At 46.3% G+C, this 25056-nt stretch overlaps 1 protein-coding gene, 1 long non-coding RNA gene and 2 other non-coding genes across 12 annotated transcripts in view; 3 read left to right on the forward strand and 1 right to left on the reverse strand.

Moving 5' to 3' along the window:
* LOC147011368 (uncharacterized) overlaps positions 1-19555 on the forward strand; it is a 52056-nt gene extending 32501 nt beyond the window's left edge. For 6 of the 8 annotated variants that reach the window (XR_015051953.1, XR_015051957.1, XR_015051961.1 and 3 more), the window contains one exon: positions 1176-2788. Coding sequence is in view for 2 of the 8 variants with exons in the window: in XM_085858146.1 (XP_085714272.1) it covers positions 1176-1194 (19 nt within the window). In the remaining 6 variants the exon portion in view is untranslated. Of the gene's footprint in view, positions 1-1175; positions 2789-14038 lie in introns of those variants that run through there. The other 2 variants (XR_015051956.1, XM_085858147.1) reach the window with 1 other exon arrangement.
* On the reverse strand, positions 42-23132 carry LOC147011371 (uncharacterized). Of its 2 annotated transcripts, XR_015051965.1 has the most exons (5): positions 22982-23132; positions 22741-22820; positions 12911-13091; positions 2782-2861; positions 42-245 (listed from the first exon to the last, which is right to left on the reverse strand). It is a non-coding gene; the product is annotated as an uncharacterized LOC147011371 (long non-coding RNA). The 2 variants fall into 2 exon arrangements; XR_015051964.1 differs by lacking the exon at positions 2782-2861 and having other exon boundaries at positions 22982-23130.
* On the forward strand, positions 9867-10082 carry LOC147011372 (small nucleolar RNA U3). Its single transcript, XR_015052083.1, has one exon. It is a non-coding gene; the product is annotated as a small nucleolar RNA U3 (small nucleolar RNA).
* Positions 18785-19000, forward strand: LOC147011373 (small nucleolar RNA U3). Its single transcript, XR_015052075.1, has one exon. It is a non-coding gene; the product is annotated as a small nucleolar RNA U3 (small nucleolar RNA).
* Positions 23133-25056: the final 1924 nt, after the last annotated feature.

Here is a 25056-nt window from a genome sequence, read left to right on the forward strand (position 1 = left end):
GAAAAACTAGTTTACCAGCTTTTCCTCAAAAATGCCCAATGCAGTCACATATCTCAGAAATTGGCCTAGTCTATTATATCTATCATTTCTGGCCATATCTCTCAATGGTGAAGAATCACTTTAAAAATTCTTGTAGTCGAATCCGGATCCGGATCTTCACCAAAATATAATCAGTTAGTCCTTGTCACACACCAAATCTGTACACAAAATTTCATCTGGATCCGTCCACAACTTTTTGAGACATCCTGCACACAGACAAACAGACAGAAAGGGGTGAAAACAGAACACATGACTGCCGATCCATGAGGAACAAAAGGTTCGCACATTTGACATCACAGGTCACATGGCTTGGTAGCCATATTGGATTTACCCTAAAACATATGAAAATCTTCTCCAGAGCAGTTGCAGTGTGATAGATTGAGGGGAAACTTCACAAAAATGTCCCCAAGGCATGTGTACAAGGTTGTTGAGGAATAATTCATGTCACATGGTATGGCAGCCATATTGGATTGAAGAAAATATTGTTTTCTTCAGAACTGCTTAATCACTTGACATGAAACTTCACATTTGTAATCTAGTTGTGATGGGGAATACATGTTTTACATTTAAACTTGATTGGGCACATGATCTGGCAGCCAGAATTATTAAATTTTTGATGTGGGTTAAAAATAAAAAAAATAAAAGGCTCACTTGGCTGTGCCTGGGTGGGTTTGTGGGTAGAGGAGTGGCAGCTGAAATGTGAATCCTATCCAGGTTGCTCCTGATGACTTCATATTTGCTTTTTTGCGATCCTTCTGATTACTCCATTGCAGGACTGCACAGATTTGTTCTTCCATTTGACTTGAATTCAATTTGTTTTATTCCCATTCTGAATTCAATTGAATAATAAAAATAATAAACGTCATGGGTCAGGGTCAGGTGTCCAATCAAAACTGGACGTCTTGGTACCCTGTCATCACTGCCTGCAGTTATAAAGTGACGGTTCTAATTATGTCTCTTATTAATTACATAACACACCAATACACAAACGCCAGACAAAATACACCACACAAAACAAGTCCTGGCGAGGGTCTACAATCTCTGATTGCTCTATTTCTTGTTGTATTTGATTTATAGTGGAACTCTAATGCATTTCTGAAGTATTCTTGTCACAAAACAACATCATTCCTTTACAGTTTCACGGCGCCTTTTTGAAGCCTTTGGGAGCTCTTCAGAGCTTTTTGGAGCTTTCATGGAGCTTCACAAAGCTTCTTTGGGAATGAATAAATGACCAAAGGCTTCTGGATGAACACTACTCTTTTGTCTATATCTGTGTACGACATCAAACTAACCTGCAATACTACGACTACGAAACCCCAAACGGCAGATAAGCGATTGCAGTGGCATGCTTGTTGCTGCTGCGGCTGTGGCTTGCTGCCGTTATAATTTAATATCCAGGTGCAGTACATAGCCAAAAGTATGCGGACACCCCTTCAAATTCTAATGAGTGGATTTGGTTATTTCAGCGACACCCATTGCTGATAGGTGTATAAAATCAAGCACACAGCCATGCAATCTCCATAGACAAACATTGGCAGTAGAATGGGCCGTACTGAAGAGCTCAGTGACTTTCAACGTGGCACCGTCATAGGATGCCACCTTTCCAACAAGTCAGTTTGTCAAATTTCTGCCATGCTTGAGCTGCCAAGGTCAACTGTCAGTGCTGTTATTGTGAAGTGGAAACGTCTCGGAGCAACAACAGCTCAGCCACGAAGTGGTAGGCCACACAAGCTGACAGAACTGGACCGCCAAGTGCTGAAGCACGTAGCGCAGAGCAATTGTCTGTCGTCGGTTTACAACACTCACTACTGAGTTCCAAACTGACTCTGGAAGTAACGTCAGCACACGCACTGTTCGTCGAGAGCTTCATGAAATGGGTTTCCGTGGCCGAGCAGCCGCGCACAAGGCTAAGATCACCATGCGCAATGCCAAGCATCGGCTGGAATGGTGTAAAGCCCACCACCATTGGACTCTGGATCAGTGGAAACACGTTATCTGGAGTGATGAATCACGCTTCACCATCTGGCAGTCCGACGGACAAATCTGGGTTTGGTGGATGCCAGGAGAATGCTACCTGCCTGAATGCATCGTGCCATCTGTAAATTTTGATGGAGGAGGAATAATGCTCTGGGGCTGTTTATCATGGTTTGGGCTAGGACCCTTAGTTGCATTGAAGGAAAATCTTAATGATACAGCATACAATGACATTCCAGACGATTCTGTGCTTCCAACTTTGTGGCAAAAGTTTCGGGAAGGCCCTTTCCTCTTTCAGCATGACAATGACCCCGTGCACAAAGCGATGTCCATACAGAAATGGCTTGTCGAGATCGGTGTGGAAGAACTTGACTGGCCTGCACAGAGCCCTGACCTCAACCCCATCGAACAACTTTGGGATGAATTGGAAAGCCGACTGCGAGCCAGGTCTAATCACCCGTCATCATTGCCCGACCTCATTAATGCTCTTGCAGCTGAATGGGAGCAAATCCCCGCAGCAATGTTCCAACATCTGGTGGAAAGCCTTCCCAGAAGAGTGGAGGCTGTAAAAGCAGCAAAGGGGGACCAACTCCCTATTAATGCCCATGATTTTGGAATGAGATGTTGGATGAACAGGTGTGCACATACTTTTGGCCATGTAGTGTCCGTCAATAAATGCCAGGTGTGGGCAGGTCAGTTCTATTGATTAACTTGTTCAACATTTCAATATGTTACACTGTTTAGAGTTCATTAAAAGTTTGTAAATACCTTCAAATATTGTCTTTTTTACTTCAATGGTGATCCCAGGGCATGGTTCAAACTACGCTCTCGCACGAATCAAGGTCCACCTGCACACGGGGCATGTTGAACCACTTCGGATTTATTTTTTTTTTAACATCATATTTGGCCATGACGGAAAAATGCTGACTCATCTATATGTTAGTAAAACTCTCATCTTGTATGTATGCATATATATATATATATATATATATATATATATATATATATATATATATATATATATAAATATATATATATATTGTGACGTCCACGGGACTTGAACAGTCCCGCCAACGTAGAATGAGCCGAAACGATGGAGGCGGTTTATTTTTTATAACCCAAAGATGGCGGTTTTAATCGCTCTACCGCAAACGGGATGAGGAAGGTGGCACGAGTCGCTTTTCACTGAGTTAATAACGTTTATTTCTCTAACCAGAAATAATAAGACTCGGCAAGAGGAGGGATCCGGGGCGATTCGACGGGATGGTGGTGTGGGTTCGGGCGTGGGGAAAACACAAACAATTCCAATGGATATACAAATCTCAAACCCTCTAAGGCGCCAGGTACACACACACACACACACACACACACACACACACACACACACACACACACACACACACACACACACACACACACACACACACACACACACACACACACACACACACACACACAACGTAGCTGGTCCTGGTGGTCAGGCTAGCCCGTGGTGTAGATGCAACAGTCCCTGGATTGGCGTCGGACGAGCTGGCGTTGCGCTCGTCTGGTGCAGGAGACACCGTGGTGCTGTCGACCTCCTGGTGTCAGCCCAAGTCCGCTCACAGCCGCCAGGGAGCCAGTTCTGGCGCCAAGTTGCGAGCAGGAGAGGGAGGCAGGTCCGCCCGCCGTTCGACCACGTACTCTGAGCCAGCAGAACCCCAGAGCCAACCGAGGTGAGGCACGAGGCACAGCAAGGCCACGAGACACTATGAATCCAGGATCGAATCAGCCCAACAAAACAGCACGCTCCCAGCACAACAGCCTCCACCAAAACGGTTTTTCTTTACCGATCTTCTTCCTCCCACCCTTTTTCCCCCGAACAGAACCTTTTTATCCTCGAGTCCTCGTCACTTCCAATCGAGCCGTTTTATTGGCCCTCCGCCGTCGCCTTCCGCCAATCGTGATCACGGGGCGGAGCCATCCGCAGCACTGTCCTGTGACGTCACGGCAAGCCTCCAGGGAAAACTAAAAGGGTTTACGCAGACACACTTACCCTAACCCGTGTCCCTATCTAATTACGTGATAATTATCATTTCCCCCTTGAAGAAATGGACATTTACTAGACAACTTATCACCACTGAATTGCTACTTATTACATCGAGATCCTGGTAAACTCGAACAGCATGGCATACCTAATTAAACATCCTAATTACCCTTTGAATGCATACCCCCCTCAGGTGTCGTCCACCAGACGGCGGTCTCCTTGGGTTAACCTGAGGCGGTCCCTTCGGGTGGGTGCCTGGAATGTCCTATCCCTAAGAGAGGATGATCACCTGTCTCTGTTATCATCTGAGCTCAAGCGTTTGGACATCGGGATTGCAGCTCTCTCTGAGGTTCGGAGACCGGATTGCGGAGAGATAATGGTGGGTGGTTACACCTACTATTGGTCTGGTCGCTCTGATGGTTACCATACCCAAGGAGTTGCTGTAGCTGTGTCCAATAAGCTGACCCCAATGATAATTGAGGTAACACCGGTCAACGAGCGTATTATGAGATTAAGGATTCGTCACTCCTTAGGTGTCATTTCCCTGGTCTCTGTTGATGCTCCGACTGAGGCGAGTGACCTCACCGTGAAGGACACATTCTACGCCACACTCTAGTCTGTGTTTGATCAGTGCCCCAGACAAGATACACTTCTAGTATTGGGGGATTTCAATGCATCGACAGGAACTGATAGGGATGGTTATGAGGTGTGTGTTGGTCCCCATGGGTCAGGAACTATGAACCAGAATAGCACTAAGTTCCTTGACTTTGCAAGAAGTCATGGACTTAGGGTGGCTGGTTCATGGTTTCAGCGCCCACAAGCTCATCGCTGGACTTGGTATTCCAACGCTGGCGGTGTGGCAAAGGAGATTGACCATGTTCTCATTGACGGTCGGTGGAGGATGATCCAGAACTGCAGGGTTTACCGGAGTGCTCAGTTCCTCAATACTGACCACAGGCTTGTTGTAGCAACTCTAAAGCTGCACCTTAAATCCTGGAGAATGGTACCATCCCAGCCTAGGCTGGATGTTGCCAAGCTCAGGGATGAGAGAGTAGCTGAGGAGTTTGCGAACAGGCTGAGTGGACACTTGGGGGGTCTGGGTGCTTTGGGGGGTCCTGAAGAGTTGTGGAGCGCCTTCAAGACCACCGTCCTTGATGTTGCCGGTGGGATGTCTTGGAGCTCACCGCAGGGCAAAGAAGAATTTTGTCTCTCAAGGGACACTGGATACCATTGACCAGAGTCGCAGGGCCAGGCTGAATGGCAGAGCTTTGCTGTTCAGGGAGCTGAGGCGTAAAACTGTACGTGCACTGAGGGTGGACAAGGAGGCCTATGTGCGAGGAATCTGTGAGGGTGTAGAGCATCACCTGTGGACAGGTGATTCTCATCCCGCTTACAGGGGAATTCGCACATTACGTTCATCCAAGCCCATCCCTTGGAGCACTGCAGTTCGAGCAGAGAGTGGTAGGCTCTTGACAGAGGAGTCTGAAGTGAAGGCCCGCTGGGCCGGTTACTTTGAGCGGTTGTACCAGGCTGATCCCCCAACTGTCGAGTTGGACGTCAAGGGTGTTACAATCACTGTTGCTGACCCTCGAATCAACTGTGGTCCACCTTCGCTTGTGGAAACACGGGCTGCGGTGAACCAGTTGAAACGGGGCAAAGCTCCAGGGATCTGTGGCATCCATGCCGAACTTCTCAAGGCTGGTGGAAATGCTGCACTCGTGTCGTTGCATGCAGTTTTGTGCTCTGCCTGGAACACAGGAATCATCCCAACTGATTGGAAGAGGGGCCTTGTTGTCCCTCTCTGGAAAGGGAAGGGTGATCGCCAAGACTGTAACAAGTACCGAGGGGTGACACTGCTCTCAGTGCCGGGCAAGGTCTTTGCTCGGATAATTCTTGATAGGGTTCGCCACCATCTGCTTGAGCACCAGCGTCCAGAGCAGTCAGGCTTTACACCAAAGAGGTCAACGATTGACCGTATCCTTGCCCTTCGTGTCCTCACCGAACGCAGATGAGAGTTTCGGCAGGGGCTGCTTGCAGCCTTTGTTGATCTCTGTAAAGCGTTCGATTCAGTGAATCGGGATGTCCTCTGGAGGATTCTTGGTCTTCGTGGGGTGCCACCAAAACTGATCGATCTGATGTCTGAACTCTACTCTGGTACTGAGAGTGCTGTGAAGTGTGGTGGTACCATCTCTGACTTATTTCCAGTTGTTACTGGAGTTCGTCAGGGATGTGTACTTGCCCCCACACTTTTCAGCACTTGTATGGACTGGATTTTAGGGAGGATGTCGGAGAGATCAAGTTGCGGTGCATCGTTTGGGAATGTCAAGATCTCAGACCTTGATTTTGCAGATGATGCAGTCATCTTTGCGGAGACTTTAGACATCCTTTTGGGGGCCCTCGAGGTGCTGAATGAGGAGTCGGAGCCGCTGGGATTTCGGGTTTCTTGGGTCAAAACTAAGATCCAGGCTTTCGGTGACATCTTGGATGCTGCTGCCCTGTCTGTGTCTGTTTGTGGTGAGGATGTTGAGGTCGTGGAGAGATTCACTTACCTTGGCAGTGATATTCATGTCTCTGCTGGCTGCGAGTCAGAGGTCAATAGACGTCTGGGTCGGGCCTGGGGAGTCATGGATTCACTGGATCATGGGGTGTGGCGCTGCCGGTACCTGTGCGGGAGGACGAAAGTCCGAGTCTTCAGGTCCTTGGTACTTCCAGTCTTGCTCTATGGATGCGAGACTTGGACTCAGACCAAGGATCTGAGACGGAGACTTATTAATTCCTTTGGTACCAGGTGTCTTCGGAGAATCCTTGGCTATCGCTGGTCGGATTTTGTGTCCAACGAGCAGTTGCTGAGAGAGACTCGGATGAGATTTGTTACCTGCATAGTCCGTGAGCGTCAGTTGCGGCTGTATGGACATGTGGCTCGTTTTCCTGACGCTGATCCTGCTCACCAGATTCTCTCAGCGAGGGAGTCTCATGAGTGGAGGAGGCCAGTGGGCCGACCACGTGCCTCATGGTTGCAGCAGGTTGACCATCATCTCAAGGAGATGGGGATGGGCCTGGCATCTGCCTGGGGGATGGCCAGACGGAGGCCCCTGGAGTACGGGCGGAAAGTGGACGCAGCGACGCGCTGTTCTGGCACATGCTCCCATACCTGACCTGACCCCCTGAGACGTAACACTGCCCCCTCCTCTGGTACCGCAGCTCCTGCAAGGTATATCACAGGCGCTACTGTACCAGCCTTAACACTTACTGACTCACACCTAATTAACCTAACGAAGTAAAGTAGGAGGGGCAATGGGCAGCGAGCCGCAGCTAACTTACCTATCCTGCTTAATGTACTACCCCCTTATGGCCTTATCCTCACCTAAACAATCATTCATTTTTTTATTTTTTTATTTTATCACATGAGGGCACTGAGCGAAGTTGCACTCCATCCTCTGGATCATCGCTCTTGCCCAACACTCTTCCAGTGATCTGGGGAGGGGAAACAAAAGGTTCCACAAAAACACACTTATACTTTACATTCCTACTCTAAGCCTTAACGACACTATTCATGGGATATTTACACTTGACCGGGTCCCCCAGTGGATGCTAATAGACCCAGCGTTACCTGGGGAGCCAATTTTCAAATTTGCCTCACTATAAAATTATGCAGACCTCATGCCCTTGCTGCACATGTCAAGTTGTGCGGGATCGAGTGGGACTCACACATCTTCACAACACTCACACCATGGTCATCATCACATTTCTAGGTCATGGTCCCCATTTTAATGATGCAGGCTGAATCCCGTTATGGCCGTGGGGTGGGTTACCACAAGATAATGGGGGCATCTCAGGTGCAACCATGCCCACAGGTAAGCTTTAGTCCAACCCGGACGTTTCTCCGCCTCCGCTCCCTTTGATTCCCACCCCCCCTGGTAGCCATCAGCTCTCAGCCCGTACATTTACTAGACAACTTATCACCACTGAATTGCTACTTATTACATCGAGATCCTGGTAAACTCGAACAGCATGGCATACCTAATTAAACATCCTAATTACCCTTTGAATGCATACCCCCCCTCAGACGTAACTATATATACATATATATATATATATATATATATATATATATATATATATATATATATATATATATATATATATATATATATATAGATATCCTAGATTTCGTCAAGTAACAAACTGAACCGACCAACATACTTGACAAAATCGTAGATTTCGTCAAGTAACAAACACACAGGGGTGAAAACAACCTGCTTCCACCTTTGGTGGCAGAGGTAAATATGGATAAGATGAGTCAATGTACTGAAGAAAATTTCATGGCTCCTTTCATTGATACCAACTCAATAAACATGTGTTGCGTTACAAATCAATGTGTGTGTGTGTGTGTGTCTTTGTCCTGTTATTCAATTTATGAAATAGGCTAATGGGGTTTACGTGCATTGCGGCTCTTTCGACATCGTGTTTTTGACCAAATTTGAAAAAAATGGCTCTTCTTGTTATTTGGGTTGCCGGCCACTGGCCTCGGTTCTTTCGAACTCTACTGCCTTCACACCCTGTGAGACTCATTTTTATCCCTTCAGACGCACCCCACACAACAATACAGCATATTCAGTATTGTAATATACACACCATACTTTTTCAGTTGACAATGGCCATCATTAGATGGTTGATATTAAAGATCCCATGGTGTCATTCGTGAAGAGTAATGATCCCATGGTGTCATTAAGTGAGCTTTCGCTGGCACCCTGAATAAATTATAAATTCCTGCCATAACTAGCAGAGGGCACTGCATCAGCAGCACAGACCCACTATCAGCCTGTGATGCTGCCCCACAGCTTGATGATGCACACGAAAGAGGACGAAGAAATGCACAAACTCTCATCACCCGGAGGGAGGGTACGGTACTCTGCTTGTGATATAATAAAATTAATTGTTTGTCGAACTCGTCGTCATTTCGAGTCACAATTGATTGCTTCTTAATTATGCCCAAAAAATGTCATGCTACAGAGAGAGAGAGAGAGAGAGAGAGAGAGAGAGAGAGAGAGAGAGAGAGAGAGAGAGAGAGAGAGAGAGAGAGAGAGAGAGAGAGAGAGAGAGAGAGAGAGAGAAAAAAAAAAAAAAAAAAAAGCTGGTAGGCAACATGGGTGGTCGCTACATAATTGCATAATGGTCAAACATTATTGACGTATTGGGTTGAAATTTTTTGACAAAGAGGTTGATTATAGTGCGCATAAAAGCGCTGAAGCCGATTTTTGTTTTTCGAAAAAAATTTGTATCCAAACATTTTTGGGATTTTTTTTCAATAATTTCAAAGTCCCCAGCTCAAAAGCATACAACGAGATCCTGGTATGAACCTACCAGTCAATTTTCATCAAAATCCGTTGACTCCTCTGGCCTCCAGAGCTGTCCATTACATACATACAGACAGACAGATGGAAAAGCTGAGAATAACGGTAGTCCAGCGACCACCCAATTAATAAATAAATAAAATATATAAATAATCCGTTTCACACTCAGATCGATTTCTCATGTTTTAACATTGAAAACCATAAAACGTATTTACGTCACTGCGCTCACTCCTCTGACGCGGTGAATGGGTGAAACTACAATATAAGGTTACATCAAATATGTTCTCTTGTGATGATTGTAATGAGGTGAAGAGAATGTTAATATAAAGAAAGAAATTAACTTTATCCGAACACATGAAATGTTTATCTAAAATGTGAGAAAAGAGAAACATGAAGTGATTAAAACCCGGAACTCTCCCTTGATGTTTCGATGCCGGTAAAGCTGAAGAGCGAGTCGGTGGAGAAAGCAAGTTAAGACTATACTTTCAGGGATCATTTCTATAGTTTGTGAGTCCAGAAACGTAACTGAAAGTGAACGGACACGTTAACCCTGATGAGGAGCAGAAATCTCGCTTCCTGAGCGCGAAGCCGACTCGAGGTTCTGCTTCGGCAGCTGCTTCTTGTCATTGATGACCGTTCCCTTCACCACTTGTTGGTGGGGTGGAGGGAAGTGAGATATTCTGAAGGGTTAACTTATCATTTTATTAATTGAAAGATTTAATATTATCGAGTTAATTCACTCAGGAAAACTAGTTTTACTACATATGTTTACAATGTACAATTTTGTTCTCTTTTTAATGTATTGTTGAGAGTAAAACCCATGATACCACCCGTTTCCTTGATTGATGTATTTCATTTCAAGGCAGTTTATAAAGTCGTGAAATGATCGCTGTTGTAAATATTTCTTAATCATCTGAATTATTTTCCTCCTTTGGTGGTTTTACTCTCATTGCCTGAACACCCGAAAATCCCAAACATGAACACTGATTTTTCGGTGATGGGAATTAATAAATAGTTTGGGATGAAAAGAGGGTCCAGTTTGGAGGGTGTACGTGGTGTGGTGTTTCAGTGATCAGTACTCGGACCATTATTATTCACAAGGAAATACAAACCAACCCTTCACTGACGGGAATATTAAAGAGGGGCAAGAAAGAGGGAGGGGGGAGAGAGAGAGGGGTAAAGGGAGGGAATAAGGTCAAAGAAGGAGGGGGAGAGAGGAAGGAGCAAGGAGGGGTCGGGGAGCGAGAGGGTGAGGAAGTGGGAAGCTCGCAAAGGGGGCGAGAGCAAGGAAGAGGAGGGAGGAACAGAGAGCAATGCCTCATCAAACGTCGCCACACAATCCAGGAGGGGGAGCAAAAAGGTCTGCGGGATCTCGGAGGCAGTGAGGATGGGGCGAGGGAGGAATGGGGGAGAGCGAGCAAGAGGGGGGGGCAGAGCGTCGCCTCACCAAACGTCGCTACACGCTCCACCAGAAGGTTTGGAGTGAGAAGGATGGAGGAGACAATAGGGTCAAAGTGGGGAGGGGGTTTGGGAGGAGGTAAGCAGAAAGGGAGGGATTTTTGGACTTTTGTTTTGGTAGGGGGACTTGAGGGAAAAATGGGGTGGGTGGAAGGGTTCTCCGCATGCATTTGGTAGTGGGCCTTGTGGAGAAAAGGATGTGTGTATAGGGGGGGGGGCGAGGTCGTCCAGGATTGAACAAAATCGGATACGTTGAAAGAGCATGCTAATACAGCACTCAGAGACTGCCTGGAGATGTCCATAGGGGTGGAGAGGGGACAGGGTTTGGGAGAAGGTAAGTGTGAGTGGAGAGGCAGGGAAGGCAGCGTGATGGGAAGGGAAGACAGCGTGAGGGAAAGGGAAGGTGGCGTGTGGGAAAGGGAAGGCAGCATGTGGGAAAGGGAAGGCAGCATGATGTGAAGGGAAGGCAGCGTGAGGGAAAGGGAAGGTAGCGTGAGGGAAAGGGAAGGCAGAATGAGGGGAAGGGAAGGCGGCGTGAGAGAAGGGAAGACAATAAAACACACCCAAACAGCAACATTTTCTTTTTAACCGGCAAATTTTGTATAAGACTGGGAGGGAGATTTTAAAGCCCATGCTATCTACCTCAAAGACCTGCCTGCATTCTGGCATGCTTGAAAATGGAGCGACCTTTGCACCCCTCCAGTCTGCTCACTCCAACTCTGATTCGTACATGTACACTCTGGGGAAGCCTGTTTAATTTCAAAACTAAACTGTCAGTCTTCAGCAATCCCCTCAACAAAGGGGGCGGGGGTGATGAGGGAGATCGGTGGGAGAGAGAGGAAGGGATGGGGGAGAGAGAGAGGAGGAGAGGTGGAAGAGAGAGGGAGAGCGGGAGGGGAAGAGGGAAGGGGAGGGGAGAGAGAGATGAGGGTTGGGAGAAAGAGGAGAGAGGGGGAAAGAGGGGGAGAGGAGTAGGAGAGGAAAGAAGGAGAATATGGGGCAGGAGAGAGAAGGGGAGAGAGAGAGGCAAGGGTGGAAGAGGGAATGCGTTGGAGAGAGAGTGGCAGAGGGGTGGGAGGGAGACAGGGGGATGGAGCAGAGGTCGATAGGGGAGGAAGAGAGAGAGGAGTGGTGACAGAGGATGGAGAGAGGAGGGAGAGTGAAACGAAGCTTTGATTGAAACCAAGAGTGCAACACAATTAACCTTTTCAAAAGTCCATGAAATAATTAAATTAATAGATCAACTGAAAGTTTTCCTGTCACTGGGGACGGATACCTTTGCTTTGTTACATAAAACCAAAAAACACGGGTGGAGGATGAACTCTCATCATGGTGAAGCCTTGGTGAAGCATGTGAATATGTCTATTATTTACGTTCTGTTTAAACATGAATTGGACTTTAGAACATCGATTAATGACTTAATATTGGACCGTGACCTCAAGAATTATATTATTTATAATTTATTATCGAGGGGAGAGTGGGGCATCTTGAACATAGGGGTACCTTGAACCACAGGCCTCTTATTCTCTTCATATTACTCCCTTCACAAAGATGTTCCTTGTATTCTGGTCTGTGATCATCTCGTGGAAAGACCATTTACTCCTTGAGTCATTCTCTCACTTGCCTTTTGGTTTTGCAAGATTACAATTATTTTTTTCAATGATGGCCAAAGTAAATTTGAAAAGGTAATTTCTTCTTTATCTCGTACTACAGATGCAGCAGAAAACTTGGGTCTGTCAATTTAAATGGGGTACTTATATTTAAGGTTCACAATACCTTGTCCTTGTAAAATTGGTGTTTTAGAACTTAAGAATGTAAGAGAACCAGTGTGTTTTGTTGAGAAGATGGAACAGCAACATAAGTCCAAGACAGTTGGAGGGAAAGCTGACGGTGGCAGATGAGAAGCGCCTTACGTCGAAAAACGGTGCAACGTTCATCAAGGTGTTCATGATTTGAAGATAGAGAGAATAACATTTAATATCCAGGTACATCAAGAAATGAACTTCTCAACATTTCAATGTGTTAAACTGTTTAAAGTTCACTAAAAGTTTACAATTACCTTCAATTGTTGTCTTTTTTCCTTCATTGGTGATCCCAGGGCATGGTTCAAACCAAAGATCGTAAAGCACAGCAAGATGGCCCACTCGTGCGCAATCGCGTTCAATTCTGTGAAGTACGCAACGGAGCAGTGCGGCGGCCATTTTAGCAACCGAGCTGATTTCTTCGTTGCTGTTCGACCACTGTATTGACCGCGGAGTAGGAGGCAGGAGAGGGGTGGGAAAGAGAGTAAGGCGATGATACATTAGCCATGTACAAGACAGTTTATTTTTATCGATGCGAGAGAAGAAAGGGAAAGAAAGAAATAAATTCGGATGGAGAAATAGAGAAGAAGAGAAGCCAACAGATAAAAAAAAAGAAAAAGCAAATTGAGAGAGGAAAGGATAGAAATCAAAGCCCAGACACACGCAGAAAGTATATTATTCTTACCTGGAGATATATATATATATATATATATATATATATATATATATATATTTATATATATATATATATATATATATACATATATATATATATATATCATCATCATCATCAACAAAAGTAGTCATGCAACACAATCTGTATGATAAATATCACCTTCCAAGAAAGTATCCTTCAAAGTAACTATTTAGGCATGGGGAGAAATCCGGGGAGGGGAGGCAAGGATCAACCCCCCCCCCCCCACACACACACACACACAATCACAGAGGGACACACACGCACACACACACACACACACAATCACAGAGGGACACACACACACAGTCATAGAGGGACACACACAATCACAGAGGGACACACACACACACACACACACACACACACACACACACACACACACACACACACACACAATGCAAACAGCAAACATTCAATATGCAATAACCTGTTACAATATCAAAATGATTGCTGTACACGTAAATATGGAAGAATTTCTATTAAAACTTCATGACTTTACAATATATTTACAAATGCCTTTTTATTCCAAGTACAGTATTTCTTTATTTTCCTTTACAACTCTGCATTTTCCAGTGTCTTCATTCATGCATATGGATTTACTTCATGAGAAAAAAAAAGAAAAGTTATGTGTCATTGGCAAATGTACTTTTAACCGCTTGCCTGCAATGATTTTTCACACATTTTACAGGTGGAAATGAAACTTACAGTACCCATGCTGAACATTGCATCATCTCCTGACAATTAATGAAAAGATAAATTATTTTCAATTATTCGCACCACATTAAGTCGGTATTAGATCAAAATATTAGATGCACAGGTGTCCATGTATTTAAACATTCCAGTGTTCATATAGATTTCAATGTCTTGTACAATTTTAAATCCTATCCCCACAATGTACTTGTATGTAATGCATCATGACAGCAGAAATGAATGATCTGTTTGTTTTCCTTCGTTTTGTGACAGAGCCATGTGCTTGAATGTACATTAGATTCTATAAAGGTCTGCAATATATATTATTACTTGCATATATCATGAAACCATTAAATCAGATTAATGATCTTCATTAAACAAGAACTGTAGTACCCATACATTTGCATGTCGATCAGATATAGATAAATGTAGGCTGTAGTTCAAATCATGCAGATCACAGAGTTTGAAAGAACTTATCCTAGCAAGCATTATGAGACATGAATCACTCCTTCCAAGCATTTACACTGGATATATTAGAACATGTATATGAAGCTCAAAGGGGTTAAAGGGATTCTGGTGGAGTGAAATCCATGTTTATGGATTTATGAGCTGTACTCTACAAAAACATGATGATGGTCATAACTGAAATATATATGCAGTAAGCTTTGACTTTAAAAAAGTGCAAATTCATCAGAATGCATCTTTATGTACCCTGCCTCAGGCAAGAAATTAAGAACACCAGAAGCAAAATAAAAATTATTATTACTCGTGTTCACAAACCTTTCTGGTGGTAATAATTTTGGGTTGTTGGAGAGCACAAGCTCGCTCTGCCTGCTTGCTAAAATAGCCGCCGAGGACGTCCATTGGATACTTCATTGTTTCGCATGAGTGGGCTATCTTGCTCCGCTTTACGATCTTTGGTTCAAACTACCCTCTCATACGGATCAAGGTCCATTCGCACACGGGGTATGTTCTGCATTTCTCAAAATTGGCCGTGATGGAAAAATGCTGACCAATGTTCTCTGGCAGAATTTAGCTTCAAAGTCGAAGCATATTTTGGCCCATAATGGAAGTTTGACTTCTTTGGCATTTCAGGTGTAGATCTGTTCAAAGTACCCTCCATCATGTTAGAGCCAAATGTTGAAAAACCTGTTCAAGGTGCCCCACTTTCCTTTACCATTGAAACGTACCTTTAACGACAACAGAACGCCTTGTTTAGGCTTCGTGGCTGGGGTGGCCGTCTTGGGATCTCACGTTCCTGAAATCGAGCCTGTTGGCCACTGAATTAACACGAGGCGGGGTTGATTCAGCCTGCCATCCTTTACGAAGTCGGCAAAATGAGTTCCAATGCACTGGTATAGGAGCACAGCATCAGAAGCAAGGCTATGCTCCAACAAAGTGACCGCGACCGAGCAGACAAACTGCCATATGCCAGACGAGGAAAACAATCATAGACCCCTGAAGCCCTTGTCAGACACTTTCCTGATCCCTTTGAACTCCTTAGACCCTTAAAGCCCTTAGTTAGACCCTTTAGACTGCATGATTCACTCGACCTTCTGACCCCAAGAGGCCCCATGAGAACTTTACTCCCTTGCCCCCTGTTAGACCCTCAAAGACCACTTCAGACACACACCACACAACAATATATTCAGTATTCTTGCAATATACACACTATATTTCTCAGTAAATAATGGCCATAATTAGGTGGTGGACATTGAAGATCCCATGGTGGCTTCCGTGAAAAGTTGGCGAGCCATCGCCAGCACCCTGAACAAATTATGAATTCCTGCCCGAGCCAACACAGGGCACTGCATCAGCGGCACAGCCGCACTCAGTCTGTGATGCTGCCCCACAGCCTGATGATGCATACGGATGAAGAGGACGAAGTAACGTGCAAACTCCCACCACCTGGAGGGAGGGTATAAGGACTCTGCTCGTCTAATATACCAGTATAAAGCTCTTTCTAACCACTGACTCACTGACTGATATTAAAGATCGGTTTCATCCGGGTAACACAGAAAACTGAAATTTTGCAAGCCAATGGACATCGAAGCCAATACACCGGGAAAAATTACAGAACCGTCGGACAACATCCGCAAATGAAAATAAAAATGTTGTTATGGATTTCAGAATCCAGTCTGATGAATGCATCCACACATCCAGGTCCTCAGACTGTTATTTCCTTAAATGCATGTTCAGATTAGCCCCATCCCCATGTCTAATGGGATATTAAATGTGATGTGTTGAGAAGGGTAAAGGATAGATCCCCTCTCTTATGTGAAGCTTTTTTCTTTACGACAGACATGTTTCTTTCACGAGCTCTGAAGCCCGCCCCCATTCTTCCTCAGCAACAATCTTTTGTGAGCTCCGACACCCGCCTTTTTTGAGAGTGCACGGGTCGTCATGGTAACCGTGCGCCAGTGGGGCAGGGTGAGCTGGGGCGGACCGCACCCTCGGAGACAGCCCGGAGATATAAAAACGAACGGGAGGTTCGTTCTGTGAGGAAAAAAGCAAAAGAGGAGAAAAGCAAAAGAGGGAAAAAGCAAAAGAAGAAAAAAGCGAAAGAGGAGAAAAGTGAAAGAGGAGAAAAGCGGGAGAGAGGAAAGCGAAAGAAAGCGGGTTGAAAAGAAAGCGGGGCGAAAGAAAGCCAGGGAGGGAGAAGAGAAAGAGAAGTAAGCTTGAGAAGCGAGCAAGAAGCGGGTGTCTGACCAGCGCCAACAACGAGCCAATTCGTCCTTCCCAGTGCTTGGGCAAGCAAGCGTGTGGTGCGCGTGTGGGTGTGAGCAGCACCGCCAACAAGTGAGGCACGGGTCGGTCACCAACAACATCAGGGTCTAAACCCGTGAGAGACGATCTCGGTGCCCTCCAGACTTCGACTGGCATTCACGGCTATTCCAAAGAGTGTGCACGGCAGGGCTGGGTGCTGGCGACGGACGTGACACGCACACATTTCAGGACGTTTTCACTTCACGGACGACTTTCTGGTGAGCGAGACGATTCTCCCCCCCCCTCCTCCCCTCCCCCTGAATGATCTGCTGGGTACCCTTGTCTGTGTTTAGCTGTAAGTAAGTCAACCCCCGATAAACATCTGCACTTTATCTCTTTCCTGGCATTTTTATTGATTTTGCTTTGAAATTCGTTCTTTATTTTCCTTAGAAAATAAAAGGTTCTTTTTATTTATTTATTTTATTATTAATAAATTATTTGTCGATTTCCAACCTGTCCGTGTTTGTCCTTTCCTTCCATTGGTCTAGCATTGTCCGAACCGAGATAGACTGGGATGTAATTACCACAGATTTGACCAAAAATCATCTGCACGAACCAGCGGTTAAAACGCTCGGCCGCCCGAATTAAAATCTAATTAAGATAACATTGGTGCTTTACCGAGGGCGCGCTCCCCGCTCAGGTAACCTCATGAGCTCTAGTTAAACGGAATAATTAGACGGTGGACACTGGAACTCGTTGTTGACTGGGTGGCGTTCGTGGTTTTAAAACAACCCACTGCACCACAACGTTAATTGTGAGCGGTGCCCCCAGGTCCGGCTCTGCCGAGGACAACTGGGGATTAATCTCCCTGAATGACAACCTGGTTTCCCGGTACCCGTGGCTGCAACAAGATATTAAAATAAATAAATGAAATAAAATGCAGCTGAGCGACCCGAGACAATGAGGAGGAGCGGAAATTTTGTATACAGACTGACATCGAAGCCAGAACACTGGGAAAAATCACAGAACCGTCGGAAAGCATTTTCTCCAACTCAGTGCATGAGTGAAAATTGATATTTTAGGTAATTAAAACACCCCATTTGAACATAATTAACGGGATTATTTAAATATATCCTTCATCAGGCAATCCTCAGCCACCTCGCTCCGCGTCTTACGGCGTTTCCTGGGTAATCTCAATGGGGTCTGAAGCCGCCATGTTGTTTGGCCTGCTCTCCCATGCTTTGACTTGGAACAGGCTGCAACAATTTCTCAATAACAAAGTTTTTTTTTCACTTTCCTCACTCATGTTATCGAATGCCTGTTCATCATCGCTATGAATCTCTGGGTATATTGCAGTGCTTATAAAAGCCTGGCGATGCCAGCGTTCGCGGCTTAATTCATTTGCGCACATGAATAACCAAGAGAATCTCTTAAACTAAGCAGAATTACAAAATGTAAGCTCCAGATTTGAAAGTGTTAGCCATTCCGACTCCTAAAAAAGTGTTGATTTGTCCAATTCGGACATTGCACGGGCGTTTCCGGGAGCATAGATGTATCGACGGAAATTGATCATCGCTTGCCAAGCCAGGCGTTTTGTTGGAGTGCTTGATTGAGTGCTTCAGCCACTTACCGAGCTGCACAGTACTGTTGGTGTCCAAATCGGGAAATGCAGTCGACAGGTACAACAAGTTAGAGGTACGTTTACAGCACACACGGACGTGGTACATATGGGTTGATTTCGATCTGTCTGGATTCAATTTAAAACCATAAAACACGTTTACGTCACTGCGCCCACTCCTATGACGCGGTGAATGGGAGAAACTACAATATAAGGTTACATCAAATATGTTCTCTTGTGATGATTGTAATGAGGTGAGGAGAATGTTTTTTAATGAAGGAAATTAACTTTATCCAAACACATGAAATGTTTAGATAAAATGTGAGAAAAGAGAAACATGAAGTGATTAAAACCTGGAACTCTCCCTTGATGTTTCGATGCCGTGAAAGCTGAAGAGCGAGTCGGTGGAGCAAGCGAGTTAAGACTATACTTTCAGGGATCATTTCTATAGTTTGTGAGTCCAGAAACGTAACTGAAAGTGAATGGACATGTTAACCCTGATGAGGAGCAGAAATCTCGCTTCCTGAGCGCGAAGCCGACTCGAGGTTCTGCTTTGGCGGCTGCTTCTTGTCATTGATGACCGTTCCCTTCACCACTTGTTGGTGGGGTGGAGGGAAGTGAGATATTCTGAGGGGTTAACTTATCATATAATTATATGAAAGATTTAATATGATTGAGTAAATGAACATTTTTTTTAAATAACTTTCACTGGCTCCTTTTTTTTGCACTCTGCAATGTTTGGGTGTTTTCAGCCTCTTGTTTAAAGTAAAACACATGACCCATGTGTGTTTCCTTGGTTGACATGGATTTCATTTCAGGAATAAACAAACCACAAGGCGGTGTAGAAAGTCGTGAAATGATCGCTGTTGTAATTGTTTCCTAATGCTCTGAATTATTTTCCTTCTTTGGTGGTTTTACTGTCATTGCCTGAACACCCGAAAATCCCAAACATGAACACTGATTGTTCGGCGATGGAAGGGCATTAATAAATAGTTTCACGGAAACTGGATTCATGATGGGATGGAAAGAGGGTCCAGTTGGGAGGGTGTACGTCGTGTGGTGTCTCAGTGATCAGGACTCGGACCACTATTATTCACGAGAAAATACAAACCAACCCTTCACTGACGGGAATATTAAAGAGGGGACGAGAAAGAGGGAGGGGGGAGAGAGAGAAAGGAGTGAAGGGAGGGAATAAGGTCGAAGAAGGAGGTGAGAGAGAGGAGGGAGGAGGGAGCAAGGAGGGGTAGGGGAGCGAGAGGGTGAGGAGTGGGAAGCTCGGAAAGGGGGTGAGAGCAAGGAGGGGTAGGGAGGAACAGAGAGCAAAGCCTCACCAAACGTCGTCACACAATCCAGGAGGGGGAGGAAAAATGTCTGCGGAGATAGGAGGCAGTGAGGATGAGGCGAGCAAGGAATGGGGGAGAGCGAGCAAGCGGGGGGGGCAGAGTGTCGCCTCACCAAACGTCGCTACACGCTCCAGGAGAGGGTTGGGAGTGAGAAGGATGGGGGAGACAATAGCGTCAAAGTGGGGAGGGGGTTTGGGAGTAGGTAAACAGAAGTGGAGGGGTTTTTGGACTTTTGTTTTGGTAGGGGGATTTGAGGGAAAAAATGGGGTGGGTGGAAGGGTTCTCCCCATACATTTGGTAGTGGGACTTGTGGAGAAAAGGATGTGGGGAGGGGGTAGGTAATCTAGAATTGAACAAAATTGGATACGTTAAAAGAGCATGCTAATACAGCACTCGGAGACTGCCTGGAGATGTCCATAGGGGTGGAGAGGTGACAGGGTTTGTGAGAAGGTAACTGTGAGTGCAGAGGCAGGGAAGGCAGTGTGATGGGAAGGGAAGACAGCGTGAGGGGAAGGGAAGGCAGCATGAAGGGAAGCTAGCATGAGGGAATGGGAAGGCAATGTGAGGGAAAGTGAAGACAGGGTGAGGGAAAGGGAAGACAGCTGACAGAAAGGGAAGGCAGCATGAGGGGAAGGGAAGACAGCATGAGGGGAAGGGAAGGCGCCATGAGGGAATGGAAAGACAGCGTGAGGGAAGGGAAGGCAGCATGAGGAGAAGGGAAGGCGGCGTGAGGGAAAGGGAAGGTGGCGTGAGAGAAAGGGAAGACAGCAAGAGGGGAAGGGAAGGCGGCATGAGGCAATGGAAAGACAGCGTGAGGGGAAGGGAAGGCAGCGTGAGGAGAAGGGAAGGCAGCGTGAGGGAAAGGGAAGGTGGCGTGAGAGAAAGGGAAGACAGCAAGAGGGGAAGGGAAGGCGGCATGAGGGAATGGAAAGACAGCGTGAGGGAAAGGGAAGGTGGCGTGAGAGAAAAGGAAGACAGCATGAGGGGAAGGGGAAGGTGGCGTGACGGAATGGGAAGACAGCGTGAGGGGAAGGGAAGGCAGCGTGAGGAGAAGGGAAGGCGGCATGAGGGATAGGGAAGGTGGCGTGAGAGAAAGGGAAGACAGCATGAGGGGAAGGGAAGGTGGCGTGAGGGAATGGGAGAACAGCGTGAGGGGAAGGGAAGGTGGCCTGAGGGAAAGGGAACATGGCATGAGGGAAAGGGAAGACAGCATGAGGGAAAGGGAAGCCGGCATGACGGAATTGGAAGACAGCGTGAGGGGAAGGGAAGGTGCCGTGAGGGAAAGGGAAGGTGGCATGAGGGAAAAGGAAGACAGCGTGAGGGGAAGGGAAGGTGGCGGGAGGGAAAGGGAAGGTGGCGTGAGGCAAAAGGAAGACGGTGTGATGGAAAGGGAAGACAGCGTGAGGCGAAGGGGAGCCGGCATGAGGGAAAGGGAAGGCAGCGTGAGGGAAACAGAAGACAGCATGAGGGGAAGAGAAGGCAGCATGAGGGGAAGAGCAGATCGTGAGAGAAGGGAAGACAATAAAACACACAGAAACAGCAACATTTTCTTTTTAACTGGCAAATTCTGTATAAAACTGGGAGGGAGATTTTAAAGCCCATGCTATCTGCCTCACAAAGACCTGCCTGCATTCTGGCATGCTTGAAAATGGAGCGACCTTTGCACCCCTCCAGTCGGCTCACTCCAACTCTGATTCGTACATGCTACACTCTGGGGAAGCCTGTTTTAATTCAAAACTAAACTGTCAGTCCTCAGCAATCCCCTCAACAAGGGGGTGTGGGTGATGAGGGAGAACGGTGGGAGAGAGAGGAAGGGATGTGGGAGAGAGAGAGGAAGAGGGGTGGAAGATAAAGGGAGAGTGGGAGGGGAAGAGGGAAGGGGAGGGGAGAGAGGGAGAGGAGTGGGAGAAAGAGGAGAGAGGGGGAAAGAGTGGGAGAGGAGTAGGAGAGGAAAGTGGGGCAGGAAAGGAGAGTAGGGGGCAGAAGAGAGGAGGGGAGAGAGAGAGGCAAGGGTGGAAGAGGGAATGCATGGGAGTGAGAGTGGCAGAGGGAGGGAGGGGGATGGAGCAGAGGTAGATAGGGGAGGAAGGGAGAGAGAGGAGGGGTGAGAGAGGATGGAGAGAGGAGGGAGAGTGAAACTAAGCTTTGATTGAAACCAAGAGTGCAAGACAATTAACCTTTTAAAACGTCCATGAAACGATTAAATTAATAGATCAACTGAAAGTTTTCCTGTCACTGGGGACGGATAGCTTGGCTTTGTTCCGTAAAACCAAAAAACACGGGTGGAGGGTGAACCCTCATCATGGTGAAGCCTTGGTGAAGCATGGAAGTATGTCTATAAATTACGTTCTGTTTAAACATGAATTGTACCTTCAGTACATCGATTAATGACTTAATATGGGACCGTGACCTCACCAATTAATTACGTCGATTTATTACAGAGGGGAGAGTGGGGCATCTTGAACGAAGGGGTACCTTGAACCACAGGCCTCTATTCCCTTCGTATAACTCCCTTCACAAAGATGTTTCTTGTTGTCTGGTCTGTGATCATCTCGTGGAAAGTCCATAAACTCCTCCAGTCATTCTCACTTGCCTTTTGGTTTTGCAAGATTACAATTATTTTTTTCAATGATGGCCAAAGCAAATTTGAAAGGGTAATTTCTTCTTTATCTCGTACTACAGATGCAGCAGAAAACTTGGGTCTGTCAATTTAAATGGGGTACTTATATTTAAGGTTCACAATACCTTGTCCTTGTAAAATTGGTGTTTTAGAACTTAAGAAGGTAAGAGAACCAGTGTGTTTTGTTGAGAAGATGGAACAGCACCATAAGTCAAAGACAAATGGAGGGAAAGCTGACAGTGGCAGATGAGAAGAGCCTTACTGGATGTCGAAAAACGGTGCAACGTTCATCAAGGTGTTCATGATTTGAAGATTGACAGAATAACATTTAATATCCAGGTACGTAAATAAATGAACTTCTCAACATTTCCATGTGTTAAACTGTTTAAAGTTCACTAAAAATTTATAATTACCTTCAGTTGTTGTCTTTTTTACTTCATTGGTGATCCCAGCGCTTGGTTCAAACTACCATCTCGCACGGATCAAGGTCCACCTGCACAAGAGGTATGTTCTGCATTTCTCAAAATTGGCCGTCATGGAAAAATGCTGACTAATGTTCTCTGGCAGAATTTAGCTTAAAAGTGGAAGCATATTTTGGCCCATAATGGAAGTTTGACTTCTTTGGCATTTCAGGTGTAAATCTGTTCAAGGTACCCTTCGTGTGGGTATGAGCAGCACCGCCAACAAGTGAGGAACGGGTCGGTCACCAACAATATCAGGGTCTAAACCCGTGAGAGACGATCTCGGTGCCCTCCAGACTTCGACTGGCATTCACGGCTATTCTCAAGAGGGTGCACGGCAGGGCTGGGTGCTGGCGACGGACGTGACACGCACACATTTCAGGACGTTTTCACTTCACGGACGACTTTCTGGTGAGCGAGACTATTCTCCCCCCCCCTCCCCTCCCCCCGAACGATCTGTTTGTTTTCCTTCGTTTTGTGACAGAGCCATGTACTTGAATGAACATGAGATTCTATAAAGGTCTGCAATATATATAATTACATGCAAATATCATGAAACCATAAAATCACTTTTCATGATCTTCATTAAACAAGAACTGCAGTACCCATACATTTGCATGTAGATCAGATATAGATAAATGTCGGCTGTAGTTCAAATCATGCAGATCACAGAGTATGAAAGAACTTATCCAAGCAAGCATTATGAGACATGAATCACTCCTTCCAAGCATTTACACTGGATATATTAGAGCATGTATATGAAGCTTAAAGGGGTTTAAGGGATTCTGGTGGAGTGAAATCCATGTTTATGGATTTATGGGCTGTACAATACAAAAACATGATGATGGTCAGGTCAGGTCAGGTATGGGAGCATGTGCCAGAACAGTACGTCGCTGCGTCCACTTTCCGCCGGTACTCCAGGGGCCTCCGTCTGGCCATCCCCCAGGCAGATGCCAGGCCCATCCCCATCTCCTTGAGATGATGGTCAACCTGTTGCAACCATGAGGCACGTGGTCGACCCACTGGCCTCCTCCACTCAAGAGACTCCCTCGCTGAGAGAATCTGGTGAGCAGGATCAGAGTCAGGAAAACGAGCCACATGTCCATACAGCCGCAACTGACGCTCACGGACTATGCAGGTAACAAATCTCATCCGAGTTTCTCTCAGCAACCGCTCGTTGGACACAAAATCCGACCAGCGATAGCCAAGGATTCTCCGAAGAGACCTGGTACCAAAGGAATTAAGTCTCCGTCTCATATCCCTGGTCAGAGTCCAAGTCTCGCACCCATAGAGCAAGACTGGAAGTACCAAGGACCTGAAGACTCGGACTTTCGTCCTCCCGCACAGGTACCGGCAGCGCCACACCCCATGATCCAGTGAATCCATGACTCCCCAGGCCCGACCCAGACGTCTATTGACCTCTGACTCGCAGCCAGCAGAGACATGAATATCACTGCCAAGGTAAGTGAATCTCTCCACGACCTCAACATCCTCACCGCAAACAGACACAGACAGGACAGCAGCATCCAAGATGTCACCGAAAGCCTGGATCTTAGTTTTGACCCAAGAAACCCGTAATCCCAACGGCTCCGACTCCTCATTCAGCACCTCGAGGGCCCCCAAGAGGATGTCTAAAGTCTCCGCAAAGATGACTGCATCATCTGCAAAGTCAAGGTCCGAGATCTTGACATTCCCAAATGACGCACCGCAACTTGATCTCTCCGACATCCTCCCTAGAATCCAGTCCATACAAGTGCTGAAAAGTGTGGGGGCAAGTACACATCCCTGACGAACTCCAGTAACAACTGGAAATAAGTCAGAGATGGTACCACCACACTTCACAGCACTCTCAGTACCAGAGTAGAGTTCAGACATCAGATCGATCAGTTTTGGTGGCACCCCACGAAGACCAAGAATCCTCCAGAGGACATCCCGATTCACTGAGTCGAACACTTTGCAGAGATCAACATAGGCTGCAAGCAGCCCCTGCCGAAACTCTCGTCTGCGTTCGGTGAGGACACGAAGTGCAAGGATACGGTCAATCGTTGACCTCTTTGGTGTAAAGCCTGACTGCTCTGGACGCTGGTGCTCAAGCAGATGGTGGCGAACCCTATCGAGAATTATCCGAGCAAAGACCTTGCCCGGCACTGAGAGCAGCGTCACCCCTCGGTAGTTGTTGCAGTCTTGGCGATCACCCTTCCCTTTCCAGAGAGGGACAACAAGGCCCCTCTTCCAGTCAGTTGGGATGATGCCTGTGTTCCAGGCAGA

The sequence above is a fragment of the Eptatretus burgeri genome, chromosome 15 (assembly GCF_056783735.1).
Source record: "Eptatretus burgeri isolate ZD-2024b chromosome 15, Ebu_testis_v1, whole genome shotgun sequence".
In the NCBI taxonomy this organism is placed as follows: Eukaryota; Metazoa; Chordata; class Myxini; order Myxiniformes; family Myxinidae; genus Eptatretus; species Eptatretus burgeri.